Source organism: Theropithecus gelada, chromosome 2 (genome assembly GCF_003255815.1).
Source record: "Theropithecus gelada isolate Dixy chromosome 2, Tgel_1.0, whole genome shotgun sequence".
Lineage (NCBI taxonomy): Eukaryota > Metazoa > Chordata > Mammalia > Primates > Cercopithecidae > Theropithecus > Theropithecus gelada.
This window is the reverse complement of record NC_037669.1, coordinates 48486050-48508743: the sequence shown is the minus strand read 5'-3', so window position 1 is coordinate 48508743 and position 22694 is coordinate 48486050. Positions and strand designations below refer to the sequence as shown.

Here is a 22694-nt window from a genome sequence, read left to right as displayed (position 1 = left end):
ACATTAACTCTAAAATACTCTCATCACCCCCCCCCCCAAAAAAACCCTATGCCCATTAGTAGTTCCTTCCCACTCCCATTCTACACCATCCTGGACCCAGCAACCACTGATCTACTGTCTCAATAGACTTGCCTACTATTCTGGACACTTAATTTTTAAACATGATTTAATTTTCCCCATTTCTTCTAGTGGACTGCAATTTCTGTTTTTGTTTTGTTTTGTTTTGTGGCAGAGTCTCGCTCTGTTGCCCAGGCTGGAGTGCAATGGCATGATCACAGCTCACTGCAGCCTCTAACTCCTGGACTCATACAATCCTCCAGTCTTGGTCTCCCAAGTAGCTGGAACTATAAGCTCGTGCCACCACGCCTAGCTAATTTTTAATTTTTAGTAGAGATGGGGCCTTGCTATGTTGCCCAAGATGGTCTCAAACTCCTGGTTTCAAGCGATCCTCCAGCCTCAGCCTCCCAAAGTGCTGTGATTTTAGGCAGGAGCCACTGCATCCGGGCTGGACATTTCACTGAAATGGAATCATACAACATACGGTCTTTTTACAACTGGCTTCCTTCGCTTAGCACCCATGTGGCAGCAGGTGTCACTACTTCATTCCTTCTTATAGCTGAATTATATTAGAATGCATGGATAAGCTGTCCTTTGTTTATTCACTTATCAGTTGATGGACATTTGAGTTGTTCTTACTTTTTTTTTGGCTGTTACAAATAGCGACATTTTATATTGCCACTAGTACCTAGGAATATGTTTACTGTGAAAGGCAAAGGATCCTATTATAAATCAATTATAGCTTGGGTGTGTCTGTAGTCCTACCTACTTAAGAGGCTATGGTGGAAAGATCACTGGACCCCAGAAGTTGGAGGCTACAGTGAGTGATGATTGCACCACTGCGTATCAGCCTAACTGACAGAGCAAGACCCTGTCTCTTAAAAAAAAAAAAAAAAAAAAAAAAAATCAATCAATCTTACTGAAGGAACAGAAACAAGACCTAAAATAGATTCATGGGTGGAATGTTTTATTTTTTTGAGATGGAGTTTTGCTCTTGTTGCCCAGGCTGGAGTGCAATGGTGCAATCTCAGCTCACTGCAACCTCCGCCTCCCAGGTTCAAGCAATTCTCCTGCCTCAGCATCCTACGTAACTGGGATTACAGGTGCCCACCACCACGCCCAGCTAATTTTTTGTATTTTTAGTAGAGATGGGGTTTCACAATGTTGGCCAGGTTGGTCTCAAACTCCTGACCTCAGGTGATCCACCTGCCTCGGCCTCCCAAAGTGCTGGGATTACAGGTGTGAGCCACCGCACCCGGCCGGGCAGAATGTTTGTGTTCCTCCAAAATTCCTGTGTTGAAGCCCTAACCCTTCAGGTGGCTGTATTTGGAGTAAGGAAGGAATGAAGGTTAAATGAGGTTGCAGGGTGGGGTCCTGATCTGAGAGAATTTGTGTCCTTCTAAGAAGAGGTGACACCACAGACACCTTGCTCATGTGTCCTCTCTCTGTGCACACAGCGGAAAGGGCATGGGAGGACACAGTGAGAAGACAGCAGTCTGTGAGCCCAGAAGAGCACCCTCACCAGAAACAAAATGTGCCAGCATCTTGCTCATGGACTTCCAGCCTTCAGAACTGTGAGAAAACAAAATGTCTGTTGTTGGACCCACCCATGTTGTGGGGTTTTGTTAACGCAGCCTGAGCAGACTAATGCAACAGCTGCAACAAAACTGCAATCAATGGGGAAAAAACAGTGGGCTTGAAGAAAAAAATTCCAATCAAAATCTCAACAGAGTTTTATTTGGGGTGTGGAAGGTAAGAGAGGAAAACCATGGAACTGAAACAAAATTATTAAAAAATAATGAGGCCGGGTGCGGTGGCTCAAGCCTGTAATCCCAGCACTTTGGGAGGCCGAGACGGGCGGATCACGAGGTCAGGCGATCGAGACCATCCTGGCTAACACGATGAAACCCCGTCTCTACTAAAAGATACGAAAAACTAGCCGGGCGTCGTGGCAGGCGCCTGTAGTCCCAGCTACTCCGGAGGCTGAGGCAGGAGAATGGCGTGAACCCGGGAGGCGGAGCTTGCAGTGATCCGAGATCGGGCCACTGCAATCCAGCCTGGGCCACAGAGCGAGACTCCGTCTCAAAAAAAAAAATAAAAAAAAAATAATGTGGCAGGCAGGGCGGGGTGGCTCATGCCTGTAATCCCAGCACTTTGGGAGGCTGAGGTGGGCGGATCACAACATGAGTTTGAGACCAGCCTGGCCAATATGGTGAAACCCTATCTCTACTAAAAAATACCAAAATTAGCCAAGCGTTGTGGCAGATGCCTGTAATCCCAGCTACTTGGGAGGCTGAGGCAGGAGATTCACTTGAACCCGGGAGGCGGAGGTTGCAGTGAGCTGAGATCATGCCATTGCATTCCAGCCGGGGCAAAAGAAAAAAACCCCCCCCAAAAAAAAAAAAAAAAAAAAAAAAAGAATGTGGCAAGAGGAAACTTGCCTTATCAGGCAGTGAAATCAAGACAGTCCGGATAAGGGAACATGGCATAGACATCACCAGAACAGACTGGAGAGACCAGAAACAGATCCCAGCACATATGAGCATTTAGCACAGGCCACGGTCTATTCAGGGAGGGAAACGGCTTATGTAACATAGCCGAATGATTTCAAACAACTGGCTGAGCTCTCTGAGAGAAAAGGCAAGTCTCTCTTTCCTGCCATAAGCCAAAACAAATTCCAGCTGAATTAGAGAAAAATCTGATGTAGACACAGGAAACACAGAAACTTAAAATGACATACCCAAATAAAAAATTACTTTTTTCCTATGTTCAAAGGACTTAAAAATACCACAGAGTTGAAAAAGTCACTTGAGATGCAAGTAGAATTAACTTCAATTGACTAGCAGCTCATGAGAACTGAGAGAGGCCCAACCATGTGCTATGTGCTGGCTGTGTGCAGCAGAGAAAATCCAAATGGCTAAGTCCCAGGGAGAGGGACTCAGAGGGACCAGTAGCCACGATGGTGGCAATTTATACACCCAAAGATTGGCAATGTCAGCAGAGTGACAAGTGACACCTATTGCTTGCTGGCAAGGAGGTAAACAAAGCAAGCCCACGCTGCTGAAATGTTATTCCCCTTGGGGAAAGCAACCTGGCACCCTAACTTATAATAAAACAGACCCTCCAATGTAACAATCTAACTCCTTAGGGGCTAGCTCTAAAAATAAAAGCATAAAGACAACAGGGACAGTAGTGATGGAAGAGAAAAACTCAGACGGTGATGCCAGGCAACAGGGAAACAGGTGGGAAACACTATCCTACATGATTTGGATTTCCATTCCCTTATATGAACATTAAGAAAAACACAACCGTTTATTATTTGTGGGTGAGGGTGGCCAAGTCTGCATCTTGGTCTTTTCCTTACCACTTCAGGGCTCTCCTGGCATTCTGGGTGGAACAATTTCCTCACTGAGTAGGTCTGTCCCTTTCATTCTGGAACACTTAGTGCAGACCCCACTCATGCCAGAATTTCCCTGGTCCTTGGAGCAACCATTCCAAACAACTCTCTGTCCTGCTGAAAGCCATTACCTTCATTCTGCCGGCTTCCTGGAGTCAGCAGAATCTGCCTTGCCCTTACAGCCACTATGTGCTTCAAGTGCTCTATGCATCCCCCCAAACCTGTCACACCTCTGACCACCCCCAGACCCTGTCTGATGAGGCCTCATGATCTGCCTTTATCACCACTGCCCCTAACAGAGTTGTACATCAAAACAGACTTTCAACTCGCATGAGTGGTTGTATCTAATCACAGCAACAGTAAATAAGAAATTCTAGGTATTGTATTCCTTGAATAGTTTTCCTACATTTTCTTCCTTGTGTTGTTTACTTAACTGTTCCTAAGGAAAAAAGTTACCTGTCAGTATGTGAGAGCTGAAAGAGTTGGTCTCATTTAATCTTCATAATCACCCTGCAAAAGCAGGTATTCCCATTTTTCAGGTGAGGGGGTAGAAGTTCGGATATAATTTTATTTTTAATTTTTTTTTTGAGAAAGAGTCTCACTCTGTCACCCAGGCTGGAGTACAGTGGTGCAATCTTGGCTCACTGCAACCTCTGCTGCCTGGGTTCAAGCAATTCTCCTGCCTCAGCCTCCTGAGTAGCTGGGATTACTGGCAACCCCCACCAGGCCTGGCTAATTTTCTTTTTATTTTTTAGTGGAGATGGGGTTTCACCATGTTGGCCAGGCTGGTCTCAAACTCCTGACCTCAAGTGATCGGCCTGCCTTGGCCTCCCAAACTGCTAGGATTATAGACGTGAGCCACCATGCCTGGCCATAATATATATATTTTTAAGCCCAAACTAGATATAATGATTGGTAGGCAGCAGAGCTGGGATTTGTATTCAAGTTAATTTCCTTCTTAAATAGAGCAGCAATCTGATCAGGGGTCTCCCAGTGACCTGATCTCCTAATCGCAGCCAAGAAAATAAGAACAAGCCTAGTAAAAGAAGGGCAGTCTCAGTCTTCCCAGCCTCTACATCTTTTAGGTTATTTCCCCAAAGTGGGGTTTCTGGAAGCTTAAGCAGAACATGTCCTAACCTTCTCAGATGAACACTTAGGGTATTCTGACTACATAGAAAAGAGTGGGTTAGGGAAGAAGATTAAGGGCAGGAGGTCAGGCAGGGACTGGGTCAGTGGTCAGGCATCACAAGAGTGGGCAGGTCAACTGTGGGAGACCCACCTGCTTAAGTGCATTCCGTGCAATCGTCTGGAACGCCTGCTCCACGTTGATGGCCTCCTTGGCACTGGTCTCAAAGTAGGGAATGTTGTTTTTGCTGTAGCACCAGGCCTGTGCCCGCTTTGTGGCCACCTGAAAGGAGAAGTAGGGTGCACACAGGCTCATGATAGAAGCAGCTAGCACTGACTCCATCCTCCCCAGGAAGTGTCATGGTCCCTCGTCTACAGGTGGTACAGGTGAGGACACAGATGTGGGGAAAGAGGGTGTTGGAAGAGACCAGTAGACCCGTCCAAACTCGCCCTGCTGGCTATGCTCAGGATAGCTAGGATTCAGCTAGAGAGCTCAAAGCCTGTCTCAGTCTACAGCTCATACCTTCTGACCCTCAGTTATACTTAAAAGCCATTTGTGAATGGAGTAAGAAGCCAGTCTGGGAAGAAATGAAGAGTGTTTACTGGGACCTCAGAGATCCCAGGACAGGAAATGCCCAGCAGCTTGGTCTTAAGGTTTAGAGTCCCTTTACCATTACTGCTAGTGTGATGTCACCCATGCCACTCACACATTCTCATTCCTTCCCCAACCCCTAGCCCATTTTCAGCCAAGAGATAAGGACTAAGTCACTTAGGAAGGGGAGAAAAAAAGATCCATGGTCAGAAATAAACGTAGTCGTAATTAATCAAAGAGTCTATGTTTCCAACAGAAATGATATTTGAAACTATAACTATAGTACAGCAATTTCACTCAAAGCCCAAAGCAATATTTTGCACACATGGAGATCCAGGCACGGCCTGGAGGTACTGGGAGGGCACTACTGAGAATGACAAAACTGAATTCCCTCCTTCAAAGTGCAGAAAGGGAACTGAAGTTGAGATAGCCAAGACAATGGCGTAAAGTCACAGCCAGCTGGGAGCAGGATGGGGACTTAACCCAGGTCACCTGGGTCCCAGTCCTTAAAGGCAGTTGGCCTGAAGGGCTGGCATAGGGTGATGAAGACAGACTCCCACCAGCACCTCCTAGAGCCATGTGAGCTTAGCAGAGAACCCTCCAAATTCACAAGGCCCCTCGGGAGCAGGTGTCTGTGACAGTATCTATCATCGTTGGTACTTACTTGTCTGTTTTCGAGGTCAATCTTGTTTCCCAACACAACAAAGGGGAAGTTTTCAGGATCTCGGGGACTGGCCTGGATGAGAAACTCATCTCTCCAGCTATCTAGGGTTTTGAATGTGTTGGGGGCAGTCACATCAAATACCAGAACACAGCAGTCTGCACCTCTGTAGAAGGCCACACCAAGAGACTGGAACCGTTCCTGTCCTGCTGTGTCCCATATCTGTGAGAGACAAAACATTTATTCCTCGGGAGAGTGCTAGGCAGAGCACAAGGAGCATGTATGCAGGGGATGCCAGATTGTGAGGTCACCCACAAAGACAAATGACACCAGACTTCAGGAAGCAAATTTCAGCACCAGAGTATCCGAAACAATCCTCACAAATATTGTATGTAAGTATGTGTCTGTCTATGAGCAGGTGACATGAGTCCAATCTCCAGGGCGCTAGAAATTTCTTATATCTTGATCCAAGTAGTGGTCACATTTAGGTAAGTGTGTAAAATTTGAACTGTAAATAAAACTTAGGTACTCTGGGAACTTTCTGAGAGCAATGGAAATACAGGGAAGTGAGGTGATGACTCACAAATGATACAGTTCAATTTATGCATTTTACTGTATGAAAAGTTTGCCTAGCCAGGCACAGTGGCTAACCTGAGGTCAGGAGTTTGAGACCAGCCTGACCAACATGGAGAAACCCTGTCTCAACTAAAAATACAAAATTAGCCAGGCGTGGTGGTGCATGCCTGTAATCCCAGCTACTTGGGAGGCTGAGGAAGGAGAATCTCTCGAACCCAGGAGGGGAAGGTTGTGGTGAGCCGAGATCGTGCCACTACCCTCTAGCCTGAGCGACAAGACCGAAACTCTGTCTCAAAAAAAGAGAGAAAAGTTAGCCTAAACAACAAAAAAGATTAGCATGTTACATTTCATTTGTATTATACCTCAATTAAAAAACAAATGAAAAACTCTTGACAGAGATCAAGAGAAAGACAATGAGAACACACACCAGATTAAATCCCACGTACTACTGACCAGCTCTAAGCTGGTCACATCATTCACTGCCATGCTAGGTTTAAGAGCAAGGCTGGGTATATTTACTGCCCTAGATCCGTAACACGCACTCAAACAGAGCCAGACAAACATGATAACAACTCAGATATAAGAATGAAGGGCAAAAAAGACAAATTTATCTCTCATGATTCCACTGCCTCCCAGCAGGTTAGGGCACTAAATGTTCCCTTCCCCAGATACAATAAACAAAGTCCACACATGTAGACTAAACAGGATCAGGGCTGCTGGTGGTACTCATTTATGTGCTCTCCTGGTTCTCCAATGTTCTACACTGAATATGTATGCATCTCTATCAGTGGAGAAATGACCCCATTCTCAAACAAACAAACAAACAAACAAATAAACGAACACTTGGCATCCTCCCACACAGGAAGGAGTTCATGTCTTGTTCTAGTTATTTGTGTGGAGAGGTTTTCTGGAGCTGACTGGAGACTGCATATGTGACACTCTCCACATTCTCCCACGTTCCTCCCCTTTACCCCGTCACGCACTAGGGCACTCTGGCAACAGCAGATGGGGTGACATGGGAGAGCAGGTTCACTGGACTTTACAGCTGCCCAACAGATTTAGTGAACCATCCATTCCTGTTTTTAAGAAAATATTGTTGCCAATCTCCTGTAATTATAAACAACTCAGCAATGAACATTAGCATAGAGAGCTTTTTCTATATTTCAAACGGCTTTTTTTCAGGAAGACTCCTACAAGCAGAATTACATAAGAACTCTGTTACTGTTAGGTGGAACCAATTCATCATCTGGAACTCATATACACAGAGAAGGCAAAGTAATACTTTCAAAAAGAAAAGTCAACAAGTTGATGGGTTCCTAGAAAGTTACCAAAATTAATTTAATTTTGAATTTACAAAAGTAAAGGCCATATTTATCAAAACATCAACAAGTACAGTCCTATGGCTGACTGTGATCTTTAAATTTTTTAATATTTTAATTGAAATTGTTAACAGTGACCTAGGTTCTTGGAATCTTCCATGGCAGAAATCAAGAGAGATCACCAGACACAACAGCAAAGAGAAAGTGAAAGTTTATTTAGCTTGTGCATAGTGAGCTAGCACTGCAAAAGGAAAGGGGCAGCTATTCTCTGAAAGCAGTGTGGGAGTTAACTTTAAAGGGCCTTCCTATGGGGAGGGGTGATGTCAGGGTATGTATATAGGAGGGGTTTTTCTACCACATGCACAGTGGCTAAACATGCTTCTTCAGAAATTGCGTGTAGCACTAGCAGGTTAAATCTCCACCCTGGGTGTGATTTTTAGCATTAAAATGAGGAAAAGGTAACTATAAGTTGAAGTCTAACTGCACATGCTGGGGGCCCCAGGGAGGTCCCTAGCCCCATGAAGCAGGAACTTATGATAACAGTTTCTTGGGATTTTTTTGCTGCTGATTGTCTGGAAGTTAGGTAAGCTACAGCTTGAGTAAGGGGCTTTTGTTCTTTTTCTCTAGACTACATCAAAACAGGAAACCAGCCAACCTGCTTGTCTCAAAATGGTTTGTTTTCTCCGTTTAAAATTATACCCTTATAACTATCTACCCAATACTCTGATGTTACCAAAATTAATACTGTTATTTTAATCCATTTTTTCCAAGAATTAACCCTTCCCCCATTGCATTTTCTTCCTACTTTACCACAAGCAAATGCTCCTGAAGAGATACCTTACATAAATAGTATCATTCTGTACAGCTTTTTGCAACTTGTCTTTTTTCACTCCCAAAAGTTAACAGTTATATAATATTTCATTGCCTTAACGGACTACACTTAGTTTCCCAGATCATTTGAGTTACTTGCAGTTTTTCACTACTATCTATGCAACGCTGCAATGGTAACTCTCGTTACACCTCAGACGTCATGCCCAGACGTAAGTTTCTCTAGGCCATACACTCAGACTGTTGCTGCATAAGTGTATGTTCAACACTGGGGAACAGAGTGGCAGTTTCTACTGAAAAGGCTGTACTCATTACTACACTCCTACCATCAACCTGAGGCTGTTCAACTCCCTATATTCTAGCATCCACCAGGTTGCCTACTGCTTGGATATTATTAGGCATTAACATCTTTTTCACCTGCTTGTATGGTTTGTTTTTGTTAGTCTGGGAATCTTGTTATACAGATGTTTAATGTAATCTATTATCAATCTTCAACATTTTATGATTTGTACTTTTTTTTTTTTTTTTTGAGACGGAGTCTTACTCTGTCGCCCAGGCTGGAGTGTGCAGTGGCGCGATCTTGGCTCACTGTAAGCTCCGCCTCCCGGGTTTACGCCATTCTCCTGCCTCAGCCTCCGGAGTAGCTGGGACTACAGGCGCCCGCTACCTCGCCCGGCTAGTTTTTTGTATTTTTTAGTAGAGACGGGGTTTCACTGTGTTAGCCAGGATGGTCTTGATCTCCTGACCTCGTGATCCGCCCGTCTCGGCCTCCCAAAGTGCTGGGATTACAGGCTTGAGCCACCGCGCCCGGCCTCTTTTTTTTTTTTTTTTTGAGACGGAGTCTTGCTCTGTCACCCAGGCTGGAGTGCAGTGGCAGGATCTCGGCTCACTGCAAGTTCCGCCTCCCGGGTTTACGCCATTCTCCTGCCTCAGCCTCCCGAGTAGCTGGGACTACAGGCGCCCGCCACCTCGCCTGGCTACTTTTTTGTATTTTTTAGTAGAGACGGGGTTTCACCATGTTAGCCAGGATGGTCTCGATCTCCTGACCTCGTGATCTGCCCGTCTCGGCCTCCCAAAGTGCTGGGATTACAGGCTTGAGCCATCGCACCCAGCGATTTGTACTTTCCGTACTTTCAAATGCCAGAGGGGAAAAGTATTCACTATTTTCATTTTTAAAGTTTTCACTTTGTATTTTTTCCACCTTCAGGTCTTGAATCCTCTGGTTCCCCCAAGCTAGAATTGTAAAGCTCTGTCCTGGTCCCACTTATTTACCCTACTGGCTAGGCGCAGTGGCTCACGCCTGTAATCCCAACACTTTGGGAGGTCGAGGTGGGTGGATCACCTGAGGTCGGGAGTTCGAGACCAGCCTGGCCAACATGATGAAACCCCATCTCTACTAAAAAAAAAAATACAAAAAATTGCCCGGGCGTGGTGGCAGGCGCCTGTAATCCCAGCTACTCAAGAAGGCTGAGGCAGGAGAATCACCTCAATTGGGGAGGCGGAGGTTGCAGTGAACCAAGATCAGGCCACTGCACTCCAGCCTGGGCAACAGCAAGACTCCTGTCTCAAAAAAAAATAAAAAATAGGCTGGGCGTGGTGGCTCATGCCTGTAATCCCAGCACTTTGAGAGGCTGAGGTGGTTGGATTACGAGGTCAGGAGATCAAGACCACCCTGGCTAACACGGTGAAACCCCATCTCTACTAAAAATACAAAAAATTAGCTGGATGTGGTGGCATGCAGCGGTAGTCCCAGCTACTCGGGAGGCTGAGGCAGGAGAATCACTTGAACCCAAAAGGCAGAGGTTGCAGTGAGCCAAGACTGCGCCACTGCACTCCAGCCTGGGCAACAGAGTGAGACTCCGCCTCAAAAATAAATAAATAAATAAATAAACAAATAAATACACACCCTACAACACCCTTCTCCCCATGTATTACCAGAGAGGTGCACCCTGTGCCCTCTGTTCCTGTGCTCTGTGTATCACTGTACTAATATCACTGTTTAAATTACTATGAACTCACAATATGTTCCGTGGAAATTTTTCATGCCTATTTGATTCCATCTAAGATACTACTCAATTTCCAGATTCTTTCTGAACAGTATAGAGAACTTTAAAAAACAAGAAACAAAGCAGTCACTAATATTTCCCTACACATTAGATTATATAGTTCTGATCTTTGTTTCCTCATATTACTTTGGAAGTTACATACTCATGATTCCAAAAATAGATACAAGTATACTACTGAAGTGTTCTTCCTTCAGACCTATCTACGTGAAATCATTTTCTGCCTGGAGTTATCCTTTAGAACTTCTGCCACTAGCCCTTAAAGACGTACTCTTTCATTCAGGAGGGTTATTTCAGCAGAGACAGAACACTGTGCTGCCCGTCTCTTTCCCAACATACCCCACTGCCTGCTGGGCTCTGCTGTTACTGCCAGGACTCACCTGGCAGCCTCAGTGCTGTGCTTGTCAAGTTTTCCTCAGTCTATTTTTAAGTCTTTTTTTTTTTTTTTAATTTCACTATGACTTACACAGAATTCTTTTTATTTATCCTTCCTGGAATTTGGGCTTCCTGAGTCAGTGGACTGGTGCCACATCAGTTCTGGAAAATCCTCAGCAAATATCATCTTTGATCTATTATTCTCTCTTTACACCTTCTGAGACTGATTAAAAGTAGGTCCAACCTTCTCACTTTCACTTATCTCTTTCATATCTCCTGCCATTTTTCTTCCATTCTTCCAACACTTTTCTGGTGTGGCCAATCTGCTGTGCTTTAGCAGCATTCTCTGAATTTCCAAATTTCATTGATTGTGCTTCATTTTCTCCCCACATCAATGTTAACCGTTTCGTTTCTTCTCTGCAGATTAAAAGATTATCTTATATTTAACCAAAGCCCCTTTAGTGAGGTATGGCTGACATACAAAGGCTGCACATATCTAATAATCTAATGCATAGAACTCAATGAGTTTGGAGAGAAAACCATCATTACAATGTAGGCCACAAACCTACTCATCAAAAGGTTCCCCCCATCCTCTTTTATTAGTTTTTGTGATAAGAACACTTAAAATAAGTAAATTCTTTTTAAAAATTTTTTTGTAGAGATGAAATGTTGCTATTTTGCCCAGGCTAGTTTCGAACTCCTCTCTTGGCCTCCCAAAGCACTAGGATTACAGGCAAGAGCCACTGCATTCAGCATGCAAAATTTTAAGTATACAATATAGTATTGTTAACTACAGGCACCATGCTGTACAGATCTCTAGGATTTATTCATCTCATATAACAAACTCTGTATGCTCCGTATTTCTTTAAATATAAAAAAACACTCTGGAATTACCAGGCAAGTTTTTCACTGGTTCTTTCTTGTGGTGCCTTGTTTTCTTACTTTGATTATATTTTACTGCAAGCTGCTAAAAGCCCTCGAAAAACACACGAGGATTCCTCAAGATCAGGATAATGACGCCTTTGTCCAGAGACAATGATTTTCATTTACTTCTAGTATCTGAAGCTGGCTACAAGAGTACAAAGGCCATCCTTTCCTTCAATCTCTTGGGAACTTGTTATCTTTTTCCACTCTTTCCTCACCTCACTCAGTGCCCTGTGGATCTCCTGATGGGGTTGACTTCAGGGGTGCAGCACCCCAAGGTCCCAGCTTAGTAACACAGACAGGACTGTTATGACAACCCCCCAACCAGCAGGGGCCGAACTCTGATTTCTGAATTCGCTGGCCCACATGGCTATCAAAACCACAGCTCAGCTGGAGAAGTTCTATTTTTCCTCAGCAAAAGGCAGTCTGAGTCTTGCTGCGACACATGGAGAATCTTCAGATGGGCCTTTACCCCAGCTCCCTGAAGTTATTCTACTCCTTTCTGCCTTCTGTTGAGAATTCGTCAGTCTGTTGTTCCTTTGTAAGTCGTGTGTTTTTTTCTATAGTTGCTCTTAAGATTTTGCTTTTTGGTCTTCAAAATTTTAAGTCTTCTTTTAGAAAATATGCTCAGCTCTTATGGCTTACTGCTTTTTTCAGCTGTATTTAATCTACAGTTTAACTGTTCATTTAGCTTATTTCAATACTATTTTTTTCACTTCTTGAAGTTCTAAGTTTTCCATATCCTCATTTTTTTATAGTATCCCTTTCCATTATGGTTTCTGTTTCTTTTTAGAACATCTCTAGTCATTGTGAACATCTCTTGTGGTACATTATTTCCTCATGTGGTTATGAATTCATCTTCTCTCCTACAGTAGTAAATGTCCCTACAGAGTGGTCTTACCCTTGTTTTTGCCAGGATTGACAGAGATTTATGTTAAATTCTTTGAGACAAAGATTTCTGTACATGTGGATAGTGGGACTGAGATTCTCCAACAACTGCAGACACAAGTTTTGCCAATTCCTTGGGCCAAGGTTTTCCAGTTCTGCTCTCAAGCTTGACTTGCTTAAACTGCAGTTACATTTTGAAGATCTCTAGGTGTATGTGTATAGGTAAGGTGAGGATGAGAGATTCATACTAGCTCTGTCCTAGAAGCGTCAGTCAATTAAGAGTCTTGATCCTCTAGGAGCATGCCACAGCTCGAGGTCAACACATGTACAAACTTCTACCTTTAACCTACATCATTCACACATTTCAGCGAGCCCCCACTATCTGCCAGGTACTTGCTAGGACTACAATGGGATTGGAATTTGCCTCTACAAGCATGTAGGAAAGAACATCTGCCACAGAGATAGAAGTTTCAAAAGATCTGAGCGAAAAGTTGGAGACTTCCGGTGGGTATACAGGCCCTGCTGGAAGCAGAGACATATCCACCAACACAAGTCTGTAAGAGCAGCACATGATTCAGAAGGACTGGAAGGAGACAAAAAAAAGTGAGTAGCAGCTATTTCTACCATCTTTCCTTGCCTCCATAATGGTGTGCATGAATGTCTTGGTTGATGCTCTCAAAGGCAAACACCAGGTACTTATTAGGCTGTGCTCCCAAGTCATCATCTGGTTCTAAGTGTGAAACGAAACATGATCACATTGAAAAATTGAAATCATCGGTGATCACAGAGCTGGGAAAATTACTGTGAACCTCACAGGCAGGTTAAAACTGGAATGAATGGCCCCAGATTTGATGTGCAACTCAAAGATCTAGAAAAGTGACAGAATAATCTACTCCTATCCCAATAGTTTGGTTTCAAAGTCAGGTTGTACTGACAACCTCAGTTGGCATCACGGACCATGAAGAAAGAGATGAAAATACAGGAGGGAAAATCATGGGATTCTTTTATTTTTTTAATTTAGTGACAGGGTCTCACTCCATCACCCAGGCTGGAGTATAATGGAGCAGTCACAGTTTACTGCAGGCTCGAACTCCTGGGCTCAAGGTATCCACCATTCAGGGGTTCTTTTCTAGGGATATAATACATGTATACAAACAAAATGACTCAAAGGGGAAAAAAAAGGGAGTAACAGTTTATAGCCAGAATGGGAAGGCTTTTCAACAAGTCACATGAAAGAATCTACATCTTATCCTAACTGTTGAAAGGGAAACCCTTGAAAGATTAATAAGCTGATATATAAAAAAAAACAGATTGGCTCAATAGACACACAACTCTTGAAGTTACATATGAAATAGAAAGTCAAAAAAATAAAGAAACTTCATGTCTCACTACTGAGGTGAGACAAAGATGTTTACCTAAAGCACTGGGCAAGAACGTCAAGAGAAACACAAGATAGAGACCTGCAGGTTGCCAAATTTAGCAAACAAGACCAAAAACAACAAAAAACAAGAAAGGATAAACCTGAGTTTTCTTTAAAAAAAGAAGAAATTTTAGTGTGTCTTAGCAAGTTGTATCTGAGATATACAAGAAGTATACCAAAAAAGTATTCACTATTGATCTGAAATTCAAATTTAACTGAGTATCAGCCAATTATCTACAAACAGGATAATAAGATTTGAAGAACAGGGAAGGAAAATGTCTATGCATGAGGAAAGATTAAGACTAAAGGAACTATCAAGGCCTGGTTAGCACAGCCAAGACATATGCTTACCTGCATCGTGACTAGTCTGTCATCCACCATCACCTCCTTGGTCAGAAAGTCAGCTCCTATTGTGGCTTTGTACTGATTGCTGAATTTCTTATTCACATACTGGTTCATGAGTGATGTCTTCCCGACTCTGAAATTGGAGAAAAACCACAAGCATAAGTCAAATAGGAAGGTCCTGAAACTGACATGAATTACTTGAAGCATTTAAAAGAATCTGCCTGACCTGAAGGACAAGAAACTGCTCTCACAGCAAAGGGCAATGCCAGTAGCCTTCCCAGCATTACACTTTTGAAGTTTTGTGCTTTCTCTCTGGGTAAAAATACAAGGTACAGATGTGGGGCAGATGCGGAAAAGCTGCTTACATGTTTTGGTACAACCAGGTCAAATGGTAAAGCCTAGTATTATTTTTCCCATTCTAGAAGGATGCCAGCAAATATACTCCTTCTAAAGAAGCTTCACTAATAAGAGTGCTCTGCTATTCCAACAGTATCCCTGCTATCTTAGATGTTTCTCCATTTAGTGGCTGCTCTTTAGCTTGATGAAATAACACCAGGAGGAAGACCTTGGCTTTGAGCAGACATATACCACTCAGACAATTTGCTGCTTTAAAGTTTAAAATCTGAAGCAGAAAAAGCACCAATATATCACCAAACCAAATATACTTCAAAGAATACTCCTCCAAATATGTTTTCCAGTAAGAAAACTCAGCAAGAGACAATGTGTGATTTTTGTGTGATGAGGTTAAGGCAACCTAAAGATAATGCAAAAACCTTCCAAATACCCAGTGATATCACCTTCCTTTGCCACAAAGGAACATGTTCATATTTGTGTTAAAGAACCTGGAGGTACCCAGACAGCCTAAGGCAGTGTTTTCCAATCCAGACCACCTGAGCCAGAATCTCCAAGGGGAGAGGTGGCAAAACCTGGAATCAAATGAGGGCTCGGTGAGACTTTTTGCACACATTTGGGTAAGGCAGGCCTAAAAGCATTATCTTTCCATCCCGACAGGGATGGAGTTGCGGGGTAGGAAAGACAGCACAAATTTAGGCCCTAGCCCACTGGTCTGGGGCTGGACAAATGCTAGCAAATAAAAGGTTCTTCAAAGGCTGGGCATTGTGGCTCAAGCCTGTAATCCCAGCACTTTGGGAGGTCGAGACGAGTGGATTGCTTGAGTGCAGGAGTTTGAGACCAGCCTGGGCAACATGGCGAAACTCTGTCTCTACAAAAAATACGAAAATTTAACCAGGAGTGGTAGAACATACTTGTGGTCCCAGCTACTCTGGAGGCTGAGGTGGGAGGATCACTTGAGCCCAGGAGGTTGAGGCTGCAGTGAGCTGTGATTGCACCATTCACTCTAGTCTGGGCAACAGGGCGAGACCCTGTCTCTCACACGCATACAAAAAAAGGTTCCTCAGGTGATTCAGATAAGCCAGTCAAGATAGAAAAACCTCTGGCTTTTCAAAGGAAGGACAGGGGACTTTGGACTAAAGAAGCATGCCTGCATTTGCTATTGTTGTTATTTTTAAAAATATATAAGCTTCCAATGAGTCAAAGCTTTCATGGGTCCCTTCAGATGCCAAGTCTGAAAAGCCTACCACAGAATCTTTTTATTTTAAGAGTTGGGGTTTTGCTCTGTCACTCAGGCTGCAGTGCAACGGCATGATCATACCTTGCTACAGCCTCAAACTCCTGGGCTCAAGCCATCCTCTCGCCTTGGCCTCCCCAGAAGCTAGGACTACAGGTATGGCACCTGGCTATATTTTTTTTGTAGAGACAGGTCTCAAACTCCTGGGCTCAAGCAATCCTCCCCTCAGCCTCCAAAGCACTGGAATTATGGGCATAAGCCACCTTACCAAACCTACCACAGAATCTTAAGAGCCATTAGAGTGAGCTACATGGTTAGTGGCACATCTAGAATCAAAACCCAGTTGTGCCATCCCAGGCTCTTTTGCAGATAGACCTGAAGCAGGCACAGCAGCAGGAGGATACTGTATGGTACACTAAGAACACACATCTGCTAGGCCAGATGCCAATGGCAATACATCTATGTAACAGCAGGAAGATACTGTATGGTGCGCTAAGAACACACATCTGCTAGGCCAGATGCCAATGGCAATACATTTATGTAAGGAAGACTCCCCAGCCTGGCCGGCTCGGAGAAAAGGGATTCCATGAAAATGCCTATCCTTAGTTGAGTTCAAATAGTCATCCGTTCCCCCATAAAAATCATGCTAAAAACCAGAGAACAAAAGGTTATATAACAAGGATCATCTAAATTTCTGCCACGCAGGGAAATATGTAAGGCCCTAAGCCTCCACTACGAAAGCAGAAGTGGCAGCACAGACGGTATGGGCTCCGCAGCAGAGAAGCTTAGCTCTGAGCCAATCTGTTAGCTCAAATTCATGAGAAACTTACCCAGAATCTCCCAGGATGATAACCTTCAGCAACACTTTCTTCCTAGAGGTCATCCTTCAAACTAAAGGGGGAAAAGGAGAAATAACTGTGAGTGTGATGGAAACACCAAGGCAAAACACCTCCCTTGCATAAACGTCTTAGCAGCCCCGAGAGTGCAGGGCCCTGCGCCTTCCTGCTAGTTATCTTCTTTCCACCCAGGGGGCCCTGACAAACAACAGTATCACTCACCAGAACTCTGGACCCAAGAGCTAGGCAGAACAGCACAGGAGGGCGATCTGGCCCCTGCAAGCTGTTGGAGAGAATGTCTTCTCTTGCTTGGGTGGCGGATCAATTGAGTGGATCGGCAATTTGAACCAATGCTCCAACTTACTCAACAGCTTGGTCCTTGCTTCATTCAGGTCACTGCTTCAGTTACACTTTCTCAAAGAAGTGACAGCTTTATCTAAAGCAGCATAACCCCTCATTTGCTCCCTATCCCATTACTCTGCTTGCTTTTTCTTCAGAGCACTTACCACTAATTGACATTTTTATGTACTATGTTAATCTGTTCTCTCCCTTTTCTAATAACCTCCATGAAGACAGTTTTATTCCTCATTGTATGCTCAACACCAAGTAGAAATTTATTTTTTTTTTTGAGACGGAGTCTTGCTCTGTCACCCAGACTGGAGTGCAGTGGCCAGATCTCGGCTCACTGCAAGCTCCGTCTCCCGGGTTTACGCCATTCTCCTGCCTCAGCCTCCCGAGTAGCTGGGACTACAGGCGCCCGCCACCTCGCCGGCTAGGTTTTTCTATTTTTTAGTAGTGACGGGGTTTCACCGTGTTAGCCAGGAGGGTCTCGATCTCCTGACCTCGTGATCCACCTGTCTCGGCCTCCCAAAGTGCTGGGACTACATGCTTGAGCCACTGCGCCCGGCTGAAATTTATTAACTGTTGGGTACTGTCTGAATAATACTTGACTTTGCAGCTCTAGGGACTACGCTTTTCCAGAAAATCTTTCAGGCAGCCTTGTCTACTCATGACCAGAAGATGTGAAAAATGCCTGATCTCTGCTCAACTATCTTCCAAGACTTGCCACAGCATGGTCTATCTACTCATCAAGACAGGGCTCCTGCCGTAACTGCCTCTCATTTGCCAGGGTCTGACTCAGTGACTTCCAGAAAATGAATGGGACTCAGAAGAACTACTTGTTAGTTTCCTCTTTAACTACCTAACTTTTGAAGGCAAGGCTGACAGCAGTGCCTACAGTAGGAGTGACTTAAGCAGCAGATACGAACCCAGGCCACAGGGATTTCTATTCTGGTTTTGCCGCTTATTAATTTAGCTATATGACCTTGAGCCAGTCATTTAATTTCTCTGCTGGAATAGGGAATATAGAAATGATAGCTCTTATGTCCTAAGAATGCTGTGAAGACTGAATGAATAAAATGCTCAGGACAGTGACTAGAAAGCGGTAGATGATTAGTAAATACTGGCTACTACCATCTTAAGGTATGCCAAATACAGATATGAGTAACAGAACACAGAGTCCAGAAGACAGTGAGAGAAGCAACAGGTCACAGCTCCTAGGCAAGGTTATCCAGCTATCCCCCTTTCCAGATGCTTGGCTGTCAATTGTTCTTTTTCTTAACAGGTGGTATTACACCCAAGACCACTAACTAAAAGGAAGTATCAGACCTGACTACAGTCCTACAGGGCAGGATTTGGTAACAAGGCCTACGCTCTTGAAAGTGACCATCCTCAATGGCTTCAGAGTCTGTTTCTGGCTACAAGAACAGTATGGGAATAGGAGCCAGACTAGAGAATGGTTTGCTAGGCAAATACCCCAGATCCCATGACCTACGCAAAGGGTCAAGCTGTTTCTCTGCCAAAAGCCTCACGCCCATGGCTGGACTGTGAAGACACTGTATCTCAGCCCAACAGCATTTATCTAGAAAGTTCTTACTAGTGCTAGTTAGGGGCAGTATAAGATGACTTGAAGTTCTGTCTTCCATGATAATCAGCACCGAGAGGTATACCCCAAACTATTCATTATATGTGGAGCCCCACTATTCCCCTACCTTTCTCCCCAGGGACTGCTTTGACTGGTCAAAGTTTAAATGTCACACTCTAAAGTCTGGTATCACATTTCAAGATAGAGATCAGATGATGAGAGTGGTGGTAAGTTTCAAATCGAAAGAAGGGGAGGCCAAGGCGGGCAAATCATGAGGTCAGAGTTCGAGACCAGCCTGGCCAACATGGTGAAACCCCATCTCTACTAAAAATAGAAAAGGCTAGGCGCGGTGGCTCACGCCTGTAATCCCAGCACTTTGGGAGGCCGAGGTGGGCGGATCACGACGTCAGGAGATCAAGACCAGTCTGGCTAACATGGTGAAACCCCGTTTCTACTAAAAATATGAAAAATCAGCTGGGCGTGGTGGCATGCGCCTGTAGTCCCAGCTACTCGGGAGGCTGAGGCAGGAGAATCGCTTGAACCCGGGAGGCGGAGGTTGCAGTGAGACGAGATCACACTACTGCACTCCTGCCTAGGCAACAGAGTGAGACTCTGTCTCAAAAGAACAAAAAACAAAACAAAATTAGCTAGGCATGGTGGCACGTGCCTATAATCCCAGCTACTCAGGAGGCTGAGGCAGGAGAATCGTTTGAACCCAAGAGGCGGAGGTTGCAATGAGCTGAGATCATGCCACTGCACTCCAGCCTGGGTGACAGTGTGAGGCTCTGTTTAAAAAAAAAAAAAAAAAAATTAGCTGGGCGGGCACCTGTAATTCCAGCTACTCTGGAGACTGAGGCAGGAAAATCACTTGAACCCAGAAGGCAGAGGTTGCAGTGACTGGTGGGGAAGGGAAAAAAAAGGCTGGGTATGGTGGTTCACACCTGTAATGCCAGCACTTTGGGAGGCTGAGGCAGGTGGATCACTTGAGGTCAGTAGTTCAAGACCAGCCTGGCCAATATAGTGAAACTCCGTCTCCACTAAATACACACAAAAAAATAACCAGGCATGGTGGTGCGCACCTGTAGTCCCAGCTACTCGGGAGGCTGAGGCAGGAGAATCGGTTAAATCCAGGAGGCAGAGGTTGCAGTGAGCCGAGATCACGCCACTGCACTCCAGCCTGGGCGACAGAGCAAGACTCTGTTTCAAAAAGAAAAGAGAGAAAAAGATGATAAAAGGATCTGCAAAGATATTTGGAGAATATTTATGAAAGTGACTGATTTTGAGAATGGGAAAAGGGAATTGCATAACTTGCTTTGTTAATATGTTTCACTGGTGTACCAATGTTGTTTAATATTAAAAATAAAAGAAACAGGAAACACAGTTCAACCTCCACACTCCCACATGACAGAATTCACGTTTGTTTCCTTCCCTTTGAGTCTCTACCCACATGTGTCACAAAGCAGTGACCATCAGGCCACCTTACATCTTAATGTCTAATACCTCTCTGAGTGAATTAAGCATTTAAATAGCCATTCCTGCTCTTTATTTATTAATATAACAAAAATTTGGAAAAAATGCTGTAATCTGTGGGATTACTTCCTTGAGATAAAGCAACACCTATATGGGGGTTGAGGGGTGGGTAGATCTTCCTAGATTCCGACTCATAAGACTATCACAGGCCATATTTGGCACAAGTCCACTGAGAAGGACGGGGACAGAGACACAGCTGGCAGGCAGGGCAGTGGTAGGTCAGCAGCAGCAGTTCTTGCAAGAGTCCATACACAAGATGGCTCAGGCACAGGGAGACTGTGTTGACTCAATACCTTGACTTAGAACGCTCAATCTTGGGGCTGCCAGTATCTCTTTTGACAGCTCCTTAGGCTCCCCATAAGGACATCCCCAGGAGAGTCACTGTGTTCCATGAAACAAAAGCCTGGTGGCCCATCAGGTATCCATGGCTCTTTCCTGTCCAAATGTAATTTACCAATCAGAGGATATTTTACCATAAGGACCATGCCCAGCAACAAATGTGACATTCTGCCTTATCTAGCTCCCAGGGAAACAGAGCTAGAAAGTTAAACAAAGGTCAAATTCTCATGCAAGGAAAGGATTTTGTCAACTGTAACTCATGGATACTGTTTAGGGATGGGATTACTGAGTCAAAAGCAAAGTTTTGGCCAGGCGCGGTGGCTCATGCCTATAATCCCAGCACTTTGGGAGGCTGAAGAGGGTGGATCACCAGAGGCCAGGAGTTCGAGACCAGCCTGGCCAACATGGTAAAACACTGTCTCTACCAAAAATACAAAAACTTAGCTGTCGTGGTGGTGGGCGTCTAATTCCAGCTACTAGAAAGGCTGAGGCAGGAGAATCGCTTGAACTCAGGAGGCGGACGTTTCAGTGAGCTGAGATCACACCACTGCACTCCAGCCTGGGCAACAAGAGCAAAACTGTCTTTTTTTTAAAAAAAAAAAAAAAAAAAAAAAGCAAAGTTTTCATGATTTTTGCTAATTCACTTTCCTGAAAGATTTTTCCAATTTATACAACAATCACTATTACAGTGGTTAGCAGGAGTACAGAACCTAAATGAGAAAAATGATAATTTTACAGAGAAAAAACAATCTGAATAAACAGTCTAGCATTCTCTCCTATTTAAACAAGTCTTTTTTTTTTTTTGAGGTGAGGAGGGGAGGCTGGGGAGAATTTAATTAAACAATTCCATTTTTATTCATAAAAATAAATAAATACACAAGAAATGTCCCTTCCCCTAAAACACTAATGACAAGAGACTTGCCTTTACAGTCTTAGAAGGTATGCTATAAAAATACAGTATTAACAGTGGGGTGCTGGAATAGGACTAAACCGATCAAGGAAAGGGACACCAGAAATGGAACAATTTTGACAAATACGGCATTATAAAATTCAGTGGCAAAAAGATGAACAATTCACTAAATGGTAAGAGTCAGAAAAATTTTGGTGAAAATTAAGATCTCTACATCTCCTCTTCCAAGAGAGTCCCAAAGGAGTAAAGATTTGAATGTAAAAATGGTTACACATGAAGCAGAAAGGAATACACACAAATATTAGCAAGTTGTTCCATGTGGTGGGATTACAAAGGTTTTTGTTTCCTTATACTTAACTGTGACTCTCAGAGGAGCACATTACCTTTACACTCAAACAGCCACCTCCACTTTGGAGAAAAACGTTAATCTGTTGATTTTTTCAAATAAACTTCTGATGACAAAAATCTCCATTCATCATGCAAGACAAATTACACTTAAATGCAGGTTTTCATCTTCACTCAGGGCTTGCTAAGCATTTCAGAGTTATTGCAAATGGTACTAAACAGCCGATCCTAAGAATTCCACATCTTCTTTCACCAGGACATTGATGGCTTTAAACTGGCAAAAGTTAAAAGGTATATTTTTGTACTTAATGTTCTCCAATCAAGAATGGGACACTAGGCCAGGTGCGGTGGCTCACGCCTGTAATTCCAGCACTTTGGGAGGCCGAGACGGGCGGATCACGAGGTCAGGAGATCGAGACCATCCTGGCTAACACAGTGAAACCGCATCTCTACTAAAAATACAAAAAATTAGCAGGGCGTGGTGGCGGGCGCCTGTAGTCCCAGCTACTCAGGAGGCTGAGGCAGGAGAATGGTGTGAACTCGGGAGGCGGAGCTTGCAGTGAGCTGAGATCATTCCACTGCACTCCAGCCTGGGCGACAGAGCGAGACTCCGTCTCAAAAAAAAAAAAAAAAAAAAAAAAAAAAGGGTACC

The 22694-nt window shown here is 44.0% G+C and overlaps 1 protein-coding gene across 5 annotated transcripts in view; it reads right to left on the bottom strand.

Annotated features, from left to right (window-relative positions):
• Positions 1-22694, bottom strand: part of RAB7A (RAB7A, member RAS oncogene family) — an 89139-nt gene that overhangs the window by 2726 nt on the left and 63719 nt on the right. For 3 of the 5 annotated variants that reach the window (XM_025376319.1, XM_025376321.1, XM_025376320.1), the window contains 4 exons: positions 16989-17049; positions 14577-14703; positions 5836-6054; positions 4734-4862 (listed from right to left, as the gene is read on the bottom strand). In XM_025376319.1, the coding sequence (XP_025232104.1) occupies positions 4734-4862; positions 5836-6054; positions 14577-14703; positions 16989-17041 (528 nt within the window). In that variant the 5' untranslated portion in view covers positions 17042-17049. Of the gene's footprint in view, positions 1-4733; positions 4863-5835; positions 6055-14576; positions 14704-16984; positions 17050-22694 lie in introns of those variants that run through there. The other 2 variants (XM_025376318.1, XM_025376322.1) reach the window with 2 other exon arrangements.